The sequence below is a fragment of the Rhipicephalus microplus genome, chromosome 6, assembly GCF_043290135.1.
Source record: "Rhipicephalus microplus isolate Deutch F79 chromosome 6, USDA_Rmic, whole genome shotgun sequence".
Lineage (NCBI taxonomy): Eukaryota > Metazoa > Arthropoda > Arachnida > Ixodida > Ixodidae > Rhipicephalus > Rhipicephalus microplus.
Genome location: NC_134705.1, coordinates 191,890,545 through 191,903,417, shown reverse-complemented (window position 1 = coordinate 191,903,417; position 12,873 = coordinate 191,890,545). Strand labels below are relative to the sequence as shown.

Below are 12,873 nucleotides of genomic sequence, written 5' to 3'. Positions count from 1 at the left end.
CTGTATTTTTCTTTCCATTCTATTGGTGACTGTATACCTTGAGCGAAAACCTAATTTTTTTTTCTGGATAACCTGCACATCTCGGCACTTGTACATTGCATGTTGACAAAGCTGCAAATCCTGTATTTGTCTGGTTGTTTTGAGCACTCTGACAACGTGCATCGCATTAGGTTAGTTCTTTTGGGCTGCCGTGCTCTCTGAGCAACTATCACCTCCGACCGTGGAGCACAGCCGAGATCCCGTCGCATAGGCTTCTGCAGCTTCTGTTTCGCTGCATGATGTCCCCATTTTCCTGATGGGGCAAAGTCTCCGGAATCTTGTACTGGTGACTTGCCCACAACTACTCTCATGTGAATTGAGGCATTAAAGGGGCACTGAATAGACGTACAATTTTTCTTGCATTAGTAAATTACTCTTTCACAGTTTGAAAAATCACCACAGTTGCTGTGTGATGGCATTCGGAAAGCCAGAAAATATGCAAAATTAAAATGCGCTTGGCTACTACACCTCTTTGAAATTCTCCCACAATACGCCGTGACGTCATTGGTTTTGACAGTATCAACTGGCTCTTATGTACTTCATAATCAGTTAAGTACATTGTCCGCAAAGGGTGCCATAGACTTGGCATACCAAACTTCAGAAGATTTCATTCAGCCAGTGTTGCCAAAATACGACATACATTTTGAAATTTATGACGCTCTTCATGGATTTTAATTTTATCTTTTGTTAATGAACCAGTGGCTGTGAAATTAAAAACGTACACCGTCTCCCACTAATGTGAACCATGTGTGGATGGGAAGCGGTGGGCACTAACACTTACACTAGTGGCGACGTTGACACTTGCGCTTATCGGGGCGTTGCACATAACAGAAACCTGGGGAAGTGCAAAGCATGCAGTGATGGAGAGGTGTTTCCCACTGGAACATGTCAGTCGCTGCTAATGAGGCAATGAGAGACAGAAGACTCCGATTGTACACACAGAGCCACAGTCCACTTTTAGTTAATGCACATGTTGCAAATTTTTTTTTGTTCCACGATGCATAGGAGAAATCTCCCACTGGCACTGCCTTGGAGGTCAAGAACCAGTTCCGATATACATGGGGTAGCCAGTGAACGGTCGTGCAGCATGATCAGTCGGGTTTTTTTTTTTTTTTTTTTTCAATCAAGAAACTCGCTAGGAGACACTGCCTGCATAGGCATTATGCTGTGAGAGAGGGGAAGAGCGTGGGAAAAGAGAGAGAGGGTACGCGCATGCGCAACGAGCGTATAAACACCGCACACTGAATTGAACCCCGCTCTAGGATGCTTCGCATCTCAAAACATTGGAGTTGTCAAAGTGCAAATCATCAATATAAACTGACTCATTGGTTCACTTTATCATTCGACGACGACCTCTTCTCACGTACAGTGCCCCCTCCGATACCCGAGTCCTCTCCGCTGAGCGAGAGGCCCGACAGCATCAGCGCCATGTGCCAGCAGGTGAGCCAGGGGCTCACACTGCTCAGCGACTCAGCCAGGGACGACCCGTTCCGGGAAAAGGATGCACCACAACAGCCACTGCCACAAGCCGGCGTGGCACCCGTGCAACAGAGTGAGTTTCCTCAAATGCGGTTTCACTTAACCCCGCCGTGGTGGTCTAGTGGCTAAGGTACTCGGCTGCTGACCCGCAAGTCGCGGGATCGAATCTCTGCTGCGGCTGCTGCATTTTCAATGGATGCTAAAGTGTTGTGGGCCCCTGTGCTCAGATTTTGCTGCACGACAAAGAACCCCTGGTGGTCAAAATTTCTAGAGTCCTCCACTGCGGCGTCTCTCGTAATCGTGGTTTTGAGACGTTAAAACTCCACAGATCGTCATCCGTTTCGCATTGATGGCGCAGTCATCGTGGCATGAGCATCAGAAAAGAGGTGCCACTGTGTGTGCTTTTTCTATTAGTACTTCGTTACAGTGACTCCATACATATAAATGCTAGCCTAAGTTAAACTGCCGTACGCATTCATGAATTTTATCGCCGATACAGTTAGGACGGCTGCAGTGAAATAAACCAAAGTGTCGAAATGTGCACATTTTGGTTTTAGGTTCATTGCACCAGAAAAAAAATTTCCACTTTGTTTCTGTTGTGGAATAGGAAAGAAAATATGTCCTATAACTGCTTTTCTGCTAAAGTCGACTTCAGCGTCCGCAATGCCCTCTTCACACTGAGACACCAAGTTCCACTTGCATTAATGCAAACAACTCTGGTGGCCGTTTTGTCTCCCCCCACAGAATTTGAGCGCATCTTTACTTTTGAATCCCTGCCCAAGACGGATGCTAATACTTTCCCCTTAGATATGCATTGATGTTCACACTTCATGAGCTCGGTTGTTCCGGATGGCCGACTCTTTCTTTGAAGTGAAAACTGACGAAAAATATTTCAGCTTCACACCGAAACAAAGTAATAGAACGTTTCGGTTACGTTTTCATTCCGGTCAAAGTTATGTATATATTAGTTGGTTCTGACACTTTAGAATAAACACTGCCGCCATCCTCTGAAGTTCGAGCTGCCCTTTTACATTGGTTTACTAAATGAATGTTTTTGTTTCAAATTTGACAACAGAGTATGAATGCAACAAACCATATCTTTAAGTCGGGCTTTCTCAGTCACAGCCCTGGTCACAGTGCTCAAAATGAGGCATGATTTCATGGTTGCAAGGAGGGCGCCAGAAGCTTACATTGTGATGTAAATTTCGTGATAGATATATTTCCTGCCATCATACTTAGATTTATAGTCTTTGACAGACAGGTTGTAGTGTCACGTAGCCAGTCTTCATTTAAGGCCTGTCACTGAGAAACAGCCATTTACCATGTCCCACTTAATTTACACACCTGATTGGCAGCATACTGGCGCATTGCTGAAAACATCGAAGTGCAGTGCAGAAAATGAGGACAGTGAAGTCGCGAGAGAGCTTGACAGGTGCAAGCTTCCAACTGCATTTCAGAAGGCGATGACAAAGGTATTTGAATGCACACCATTCACGCGTGCCACACGAAGTTTTCTTAACGAAATCACTGGTTAACATTCGAACACAGTATCTGCGAAGTTTATCAATAATACAAAAGTTCAATTCTAATGATTTTTTCGGCAAGATGTTTCGAACATGTGAACGGCATCTGTTTACGTTTGTAATGACTGGACATATACGTCAGGTACTGGGTAAATATTGTTACCACATGTGTAATTTAGGTATGTGCACCTGTGTAGCGGGGAACATGGTGGTAGGAGAAGAAGAGGACGTTCGGTTGGTGGCAAGAGTTCGCTGCTGCGCGTTTACTGCGGTATACCGTCGAGTCGACCGTTACGTCTGCTTCGAATAAACCCCTCGTAGACGTAACAGAGTGGTGAAGGCGCTGGGTACGACACGTCGACGTACCACGGAGCCACAGCTGTTCGGAGTTCGCCGAAGCCGTCACCTTGCCAGTCTGCCACCGACAACAGTCGTCATGGCCCAGAGCGAAGGTCAGGAATCAACCGCATCGACTTCGCGCCAATCTACACTGGCTACACCTAGGCATCACTACACGGAATCCCACCCGTTCGCGGGAATGACAGGAGAAGATGTGGACGCGGGGCTAACGCACTACAAAAGGGCGAGCCGGTACAACCCTCTGGAACTCTATTGATCAGCTGGAAAACGTCGCGCTGTTTCTCACGGACACTTCACTGATGTGGTATGAAAACCACGAAGAGTCCTTGACAACATGGGCTCTTTTTGCTCAAGAACTCAAGAAGTGTTTTGGTGACTCCGACTCAAAAAAGAAAAGCAGGAAGCGGACTCTTGCTGGAAGAGCCCAGACTCCTGGAGAAACCTGCACTGCTTATATAGAGGACGTTCTTAAGCTTTGCACGATTGTAAACCCGCAGATGTCTGAAGAAGACAGGGTCGGACACCTATTGAAAGGCATAGCGGAAGACGTTTACAATTTTCTGATAGGCAAGGATGACCTCACCTCTGCCTACAACGTCCAACATCACTGCCGCACGTTTGAAAAATTGAAGACTCGTCGCATCGCCCCGAAATTCGGTAGGCTGGCAAATGTGACAACGGTTGCCAGCGTCGACGTGAGCCCGCCCACCGACCTTGCCGCTACTATTCGGGCAATTGTGCGTGAAGAGGTGCAGCGACAAGGTGATAGGGTTGACGAAACCATTCCTCATCCATCTACCAATCCACTCTACTATACGGCGGCACCATCAACTCCTTTGCCACCATCGGTATGTGTGGCAGACATCAGCGAAACTGGAAATCCGCATCCACGTCGTGACTCATTCGCGGCCAACCAGCGATATGGCCAACGCCTTCGGCACGGCCCCGCCACACAGAGGTGGGCAGCCCCCGCTCAGCAAGCTCGTCACCGACCCTTCATAGCTGAGCGGTCAGCATTGGTTCAGCGAGCGTCCTCTACCAGTCTGCTACAACTGTGGCTTCAAAGGACACATTGCCAGGTATTGCAACTACCGGCAGCCACCAAGGTACGACCGATCACCGAGATTTAACCGTTCTGGCGTTACCCGAGCACCGACATTCCCGGGAAGCGCGTCTTACGAGATCCCAGGACCGCTACGAAACCAATCTCCGGCCTCTGACCGCAGTGTGACACCACCACCTGCCCCTCGCGCCAACCGATCACCGGCCGCCGCCACTCCAACCGCCGCCGACCGCCGCCACTCCTCGCCTCCTACGGAAAACTAGCCGGCGCGGCCGTTGGAGGTGAGGTCGCCGGACAGTCTTCGATTTCAACAGATATACCTCCGTTAGCTTCCATGTTTAGAAATGCGGTTCGAGTGCTTATCAATGGTGTACCAACGATGGCGTTGGTGGACACAGGTGCAAGCGTGTCAGTGATGAGTTTAGTTTTCACCCGCTTTCTTGGACAAAGGTTATGTTTCGTTGGGACCATCCTGATACGTTTCGTGGAGTGAGCGGAGAGGTGTTACAACCTGTTGGTGTTTGCACTGTTACTGTTAGTTTGGCGTGCCAGAACTTTGTCGCAGAGTTTGCTGTTCTCCCTCATACTACACATGACGTCATTCTGGGACTCGATTTCTTGAAGCTATGTGGTGCTACTGTCGATTGCCGCACAGGACAAATTACAGTAGATTCTTATATCCCAGTTTCGTTTATGGAAAACTCGCCCTCTCAAGAAAGTGCTCTTTGCGTGTCTGTGGACACAACTGTGCCGCCGTTGTCTGCAAAATGTGTCTCTGTTGCCTGTTCACCTGCAAGCGAGAAAACATTTGACGCAACTGTGGAGCCTGTGCGTCTCAGTTGCATAAAGAAGACAGTTTTAATACCATACTGTACATTATCGGTTGCACAAGGGCATACTGGTTTATGGGTGATTAACTGCTGTAATGAGCCTACAGTGCTGCTGAAGGGTCTGAAACTTGCAGAGATTCGTGAACACCAAGTATTCTCGCTTGCCTCCCTTGCAGAAAGCAATGATTCCCCGGATAAGACCCGTTGCGATAATCTGCACGCCAGGAACACCACCATTATGGCTGTGATTGATAAGTCACTCAGCACCAAGGAACGTAATGAACTGGCGAGTATTCTGCGCAAACATGCCGGTATTTTTATTTCGCTCCGCATGATTTACCGTCATTTCCTGCTTCTCGTATAAAGCACCGAATCGACACGACATCTCACAGACCTTTCCGACAGAAACCATATCGTGTATCGCCTTCGGAACGTGCAGTGATCAATGAACAGGTTTGCGAGATGCTCAAGCAAAATGTAATTCAAGAATCATGTAGTCCGTGGGCTGCCCCAGTAATTCTAGTGAAGAAGAAGGATGGGACATAGCGATATTGTGTTGACTACCGCTGTCTCAACGCCATCACTAAAAAAGACGTATACCCACTCCCGCGGATTGATGATGCTATCGACTGTCTATCATCGGCCTCTTACTTTTCGTCTGTGGATCTGAGGTCAGGCTACTGGCAGATTCCAATGCACGAGGAAGACAAGGAGAAAACGGCATTTGTTTTAACAGATGGACTATTTGAATTCAATGTGATGCCGTTCGGACTCTGCAACGCGCCCGCAACTTTTGAGCGATTTATGGACAACATTCTGCGTGGATTGAAGTGGGAAGTATGTATGTGTTACTTGGACGACGTTGTAATTTTTGGGCGCACCTTTTGTGAGCACAACACGCGCCTTGGCCTCGTACTGGACTGCCTAAGCAAAGCACGCTTGGTGCTCAACTCAAAGAAATGTCGTTTTGGAGAGCGCCAAACACTCGTCCTTGGACACTTAGTAAACAAAGAAGGCATACGACCGGATCCCGCCAAGACGGCCGCAGTGGAGGCATTTAAGCAGCCAAACTCGGTGAAAGAACTGCGCAGCTTTTTGGGGCTTTGTTCATAACTTTCGCCGATTCATTCCTGGCTTTGCCAATATCGCATACCCGCTCACGTGTCTGCTTCAGAAAGGTGCGCAGTTTGACTGGACCCCGGAATGCGAGTCTGCTTTTTCGGAGTTGAAGTTTCTTTTGACGTCCCATCCGATTCTTCGACACTTCAATCCTCTCGCTCCCACTGAGATTCACACAGACGCCAGCGGTATTGGTGTAGGTGCGGTCCTGGTTCAACGCTTGGATAATCAAGAACACGTCGTATTGTATGCAAGTCGCTCGCTCAGCAAGTCCGAGGGTAACTACACTGTCACAGAGCAAGAATGCCTTGCAGTAGTCTTCGCAGTGCAGCGCTTCCGGTCCTACCTGTACGGACGCCCCTTTACCGTCGTGACAGACCATCATTCTCTCTGCTGGTTGGTCAACCTGCGTGACCCATCTGGTCGGCTGGCGCGTTGGGCACTTCGTCTACAAGAATATGACTTCACGGTTTCCTATAAAAGCGGCCGACGTCACGCTGACGCAGATTGTCTTTCGCGACTACCGCTTCCAACGATGGAAAGTGACGCGGACACCTTCGATACCTACATTGCATCACTCGACCAACCATTTCCCGATAACAAGACCTTTAAGGATGAGCAACAAAGGGACAGCACCATACAACAGCTTCTTGCTACCAAACCAAAATCATCGCCTACGCGCTTCTGCATCCGAGACGGGCTAGTTTACAAAAAGAACTACACCAACACTGGCTCACGATATCTTCTGGTGGTTCCGAAGAGTCTTCGCGTTTATGTCTTGCAGGCTATGCATGATGACCCAACATCCGGTCATCTAGGCACAGCAAAAACTCTTTGCCGTATTCAAGAAAAATTCTACTGGCCCAAAATGTGCCAGACGACGGAACAATACGTGTCTAGCTGTAACGAGTGTAAACATCATAAGCGCCCAACAAGTGCTCCTTTAGGGCGATTACATCCGGTGCCGCCCCATAGAACTCCATTCGCGCAAGTCGGGATTGACCTCCTTGGACCCTTTCCCCGGTCTTCTGATGGAAATCGCTGGATAGTCGTTTGCACCGACCATTTAACACGGTACTGCCAGACAGCTGCCATACCATCGGCAACTGCAGCCGATGTGTCTTCCTTCATGCTACGTTTTGTAATTCTTCGACATGGACCTCCCAAAATCGTAGTCAGTGACCGTGGCCGACAATTCACAGCAGATGTGATGGAAGAGATGCTTCGTGTCTGTGCTTCAAGGTTTCGGCACTCTACGCCATACCATCCCCAAACGAATGGTCTAACTGAACGAACAGAACTCTCTCGAACATGCTGTCTATGTATGTTGCATTCGATCACAAGGACTGGGACAGTATTTTACCCTTTATCACATATGCATTCAACAGCGCTCAGCATGAAACTACTGGCTACAGTCCTTTCTTTCTTCTATATGCTCGACCACCTAGTCAAACCCTGAATACCATCTTCCCGTGTTTGGACCACCATGATCCCTGCATATCCGAGATCATCTGTCGGGCAGAAGAAGCTAGACGCCTTGCTTATTTGCGCACTCTTGCTTTGCAAGACCGCTCGAAGGCACATTTTGACCGCCGACGCCGACACGTGACGTACAATCGCGGCGACCTAGTGTTGCTGTGGACACCAACTAGAAAACGCGGTTTGAGTGAGAAACTGCTAGCGCACTATGCGGGACCTTATCTTGTTGTAGACCGTATCAGTGATTTAGTTTACCGCATAGCGCGTCTCCATTCAAGCGGCCGACGGTTTGCAAAAACTGAACTTGTCCATGTTGCACGTTTGAAGCGCTTTATTCCTCGAGAGACTGTTCGACTCGCCCAGTGGGCTTCGTCTGTGCGGAGGGAAGTGTTACCACATGTGTAATTTAGGTATGTGCATCTGTGTAGCGGGGAACATGGTGGTAGGAGAAGAAGAGGACGTTCGGTTGGTGGCAAGAGCTCGCTGCTGCGCGTTCACTGCGGTATACCGTCGAGTCGACCGTTACGTCTGCTTCGAATAAACCCCTCGTAGACGTAACAATATGTTTAATTTAACAGGAGTTTCGTTTACTGAGAGATGACCAGGGGTGCACAATACAAGAACGAAACTGGTCTCGTCAGAAGCACTTGTTCTATTTAAGCAGCCGTTTTAAGAGATTTTTCCTTTACTGAGAGCCTACTTTAGTTGGAAGTTTGTGCCAGTCCTGTTTTCTTATGCTTCCACTGTTGTCATTACATGCGCCACCCGTCAACGTTTAAGTGGTGAGCCAAGTGGCCCAGTCCGAAGCTTTATTTACGGCAGTGCTGTCTTGCTTTCTCATAATTGCGTGCAACACATTTGTGCAGGCAACCCCTGGGCTGACTCCTCTCGCGCCGATGCCTGGCTGGCCTCCCTGCCCACCCAGTCCTCTTCTCCGGCTCCGCCTCCCGCCCGACAGAGCCCCGCGCCCATAGCGGCCCCGCCCCACGTCCTGCCCCGTCGAGTCGGCGCTCCACAGCTGCGCAGCCAGTCGCTGAGCGCCGCCGACGGACTAGTGTCTCCGACGCGTTCTGCCTCGCTCTTCACCTCCCACTGGGCCAAGGAACCGCCGCAGACTCCACCCCTCGTGGGCAATGCCACGCCCCCGCTGTCAGGAGACGCCACGAGCTCTGCCCTCCAGGACCCCTTCGATGCCGAGTGGGCATCCCTACCAGCCCAAAAAGGGTCGGTGGCGACCAATCCGTTCGTGGCCCCTAATGCCGTGAAGGCCTTCGAGGTGCACCTCTAGTGGCGCAACTTTGCTTTCCTCGTGCGCGGGATTTTTATCGTGCCGGTGCATTTCGAGGCCACCGGCAGCTGAGGGAACCGTGCTTGAATGCCCGTGTCGGCAACGACAAGCAGTAGTCTCGGTCTTCTGGGAGAGCTTAGCGCCCTTAATCCAAGTCGAGCGGTATTGTCGCGACGTACGCGTTTCGAGCGAAATTGCAAGATGATAGTGCAACGTTGGTAGAGAAACCCTTTTCGTTCAAGAGAAGCCGAGGGATGTGCTACAACAAATGCGCCCCGGAAAGTGTCTTGTAAGAGATAGCTTTTCGGTCGCGCTCCCTTTTTATTAGCTGTCCCTCCCATTTTTATGTTTCTCCCCGAATTTTAGTAGCCTGCCATTTCGTTTCATTTCTGCATCACATTCATGTTGTTGGGTGTCTTAAGCGCGCACGTTCGACTACAAGCGCTCTTTTTTTGTACATACGAGGCCGTCGCGGCGATATCCTCTTACAGGCCTGCCCGAGACGGTCCTGAGGAAAGAAAGAATTCTATCGCAACCTTTCGAGTATCTTGTTTCCCGGGCTATGTGCCCGCATATTCCTAGCGTGCCCCCCCCCCTGAGAACCTGCTTGTGGCAAAGCTTATTGGGGTGCCAACTGTTTTCTTTCGCGGTACTCTGCCGCAACGTTGCATTCCACTCAATAGTGTTGCCGGGCATCCGCCTATTTAGTCGGCAGCGGTTGACGTCCTCCGCCGGCTTTTCCTCTCTGTCAATGAACTTGCATTTCCCGAAACATCCTGAGAGAGGTCGGTGCATCCACTCGAAATACCTCCCTTTTTACCCTTGTATGCGTGAATGTGGGGAGTGAAGTGTATTTATGCCACCCTTTTTTTTTTTCTCTCTCTCTCTCGATCGTCTTCATATACTGCTTTTTCTTTTCCTAGAGAGCTTGTTACGGCTGAACCGAGCCCCATACGGCGAGGTCACCTCTCTCCCACTTCATAATACGCTACAAAACAGTGGGTTGAGAACTACTATGAAAGTGAAGGAATTGGCCGATGTTACAATTGCCGAAAGGAAGGTGCTTGTTTATGCCCTTCCCCCTTCGCGTTCTTTCGTTTTCGCGGACGATTCATTGCAGGGTCATCTCGTTCGCGAAGCTTCGGCATTTCTTTTTGTTTCATGTTACCCCTTGTATCGTGTCGTTCATCGTTCGGGTTCTTTTTCCGTGGTTTTTCAAGTGTCAAAACGAGAGTCGCTAGAATCGCCGGACGTCCTGAGTCGTCGTTTGCGACGCGCTATTCGCTGCATCTTGGGGTGTAAAGTGTGTGTATGTTTCAGCTTTTAACTGTTTGTGCGACGAACTGTTTTGAGGCTGTGCTTTCGTAGACTGTTACTTCCGGAAGGAAGTTAGCGCTGTTTTCGAAGAACGAAGAATGGTTGTACAAGGCTGGTTGACAATGTGTACAAAGGAAGGAAAGAAACTACTAGTTGTGTGTTTTCGATGTTTGGAAGCTTTTTGTCTCTGCTTCTTTCTGCAAAAAACTCTTAAGCTGAAAAAGCACGTGAAGGACTGTCTATTATGAATTGCCGCGTCTTTAGTTTTCATTGTCCTTACACGCATTTCTACTTCTCGTTGTATGCGTCGCTCTCGACTCTGTGAAAGCGGTGCAACACGACAGCTGTGAAGCGCCTTATGGCTTTTTTTTTTTTTTCGTTATCACGTTTTCCGTTCTTGCCGACTACATTCGTGTTGGTGTGTATCCACAAGTTATGTAATAAATGAGTATGACAGTGATCAAGTTAACCGGTTGTTGTGTCGTTCTATTTGTTTTGCACTGCTGGCAAATGCACATTCTAGTGAAGAGGGGCATTTACGGGACGAAACTGCCTTTGAAATTACCTTGGCAGTTTAACCCTCTCGGGTGTGCACTATGAGCCTGAATGCACGCTGTACCTAAGTGCATTGAATTCGCACATTATTTAAAGGTATTGAATGTATATTGAAAAGAAATACAAAATGTTGTATGTTGTTTTATGTGTTTTCTAGTAATTACTCCTATTCAAATCAAGTTTTTGCAGAATATTTATCCTGAAATCATTCATTCTCTATTTTCAGATAGAGTGAAACCTTAAGAGTAGATATATAGTGTTAACTTGTTTTTGCTTATGTTCATTTCAAGTGAAAAAAAATTATGCTCACATTGAACATTGTAGTGCCATTTTTAGTGAACATTTTTCTTCAGTGAAGTGAATAAATGCAACAGTATGCTACGAAGTTATGTTAAGGTAAAGGAAACGTTTATTATCCAGAATGTTAATTTCCTGTGAACCTCAATGTTTTAGCCACTTGCTGACCCATCTAGCTAACACAACTACACCCTACCTCAATATAATCAACCCTGATATAACAAAACATTAGTTATAATGAAGTAAATTGAGAATAGTCTTGCAATATAGTGTTAGGAATGCACCTTTATAACGAATTTTCGGTTATAACAAAGAAAATTTTGTGTAAGATGTAAACTTGTTACAATGATGTTTCAATGAAGTGAACATAAATGTGTGCTAGGCATCTCAAAGGGCTAACAAAAACTGCGAGTCTGTGACAATTCACTGTTTTGAGGGGACACTAAAGACAAATAACATTGGGCATCATTGATGGATTATTGCTTGAAATGTGCCTAATATAAAAATGGCACATTTCAGCAATAACATATCATAGCGCTTGTTTGTGTCTCTTTTCTTCGTCCCGTGAGTTTGTGCGCTATTACTGCCCATAATGTATCACCAACTAGCCCAACTATCAGTCCTGCTTTAACATATCATGACCCTCAGACAAGACAATAGTTATAGTGCGAGAACAAAACGACGATACAGAGACAAGAAGGACACGAGTGTCCTTCGTGTCCTTCTTGTCTCTGTGTCGTCGTTTTGTTCTCGCACTTTAACTATTGTCATGACCTACCAACTAGCCCTAGCTGCCACACCTCCGACAAGGCCAGGATTTCAGACTCCAGCAGGACATTATGATCCAGCACTGTCGGATTGAAACATGGACGTTCTTTTTATCCCCCCCTCTCCAGTATAACAACTGCTATGAGCAATTGTTCGTGATAACTGCATCATCTCTCTGCAAATATGGCGGATAAAGACAATGCTCACTTCTATGTTAGTGTTCGTATAAAAATAACGCTGATGTGACATGGACTGTACATGCATTATTCGGACCTAAATTTTCCCGTTCTGATTTGCAAGTAATGTACATGCTGGTCCGCAGCTGTCGCACCTCAGTACAAACCTCACTGCCTCTCGACCGCCCACAATGAAGAGATCATTGCAGTTGCAGAGTATACACGAAATAAAATGGTAGCTTGGCATTTCTTTTAGATTTTCAGAGACACCATCACCCTGTGGTGCACAGATTCGCATAGAAGTGACAGTTTCCTCCAAGTGACAGCCACTGCAGTAGACTCATTAAACAGAACCTGGAGGGACTAGGAAAATACTATGTTCCAGCAGGAGTAGTTTTGTTTACTGGGAGATGAACAAGGGTGCACAATACTACTACTAAACCAGAGACAGTTGTTCCATTGAGACAGCAATTCCATTTAACAGGTTTTTGTCTACTGAGATTACTGTAATCTCAAAAGTTTTGTATTCTGCAACTGCCATATTTAATAGCAGTACTGGCTAGAAACTCCAAGCTGCTAT

At 47.6% G+C, this 12,873-nt stretch overlaps 1 protein-coding gene across 4 annotated transcripts in view; it reads left to right on the top strand.

Moving 5' to 3' along the window:
* The window catches only part of LOC119166728 (protein numb), a 132,533-nt gene extending 121,567 nt beyond the window's left edge, over positions 1 to 10,966 (top strand). For all 4 annotated transcript variants that reach the window (XM_075867357.1, XM_037418055.2, XM_037418054.2 and 1 more), the window contains exons 6-7: positions 1,409 to 1,591; positions 8,759 to 10,966. In XM_075867357.1, coding sequence (XP_075723472.1) covers positions 1,409 to 1,591; positions 8,759 to 9,180 — 605 coding nt within the window. In that variant the 3' untranslated portion in view covers positions 9,181 to 10,966. The remainder of the gene's footprint in view (positions 1 to 1,408; positions 1,592 to 8,758) is intronic.
* Positions 10,967 to 12,873: the final 1,907 nt, after the last annotated feature.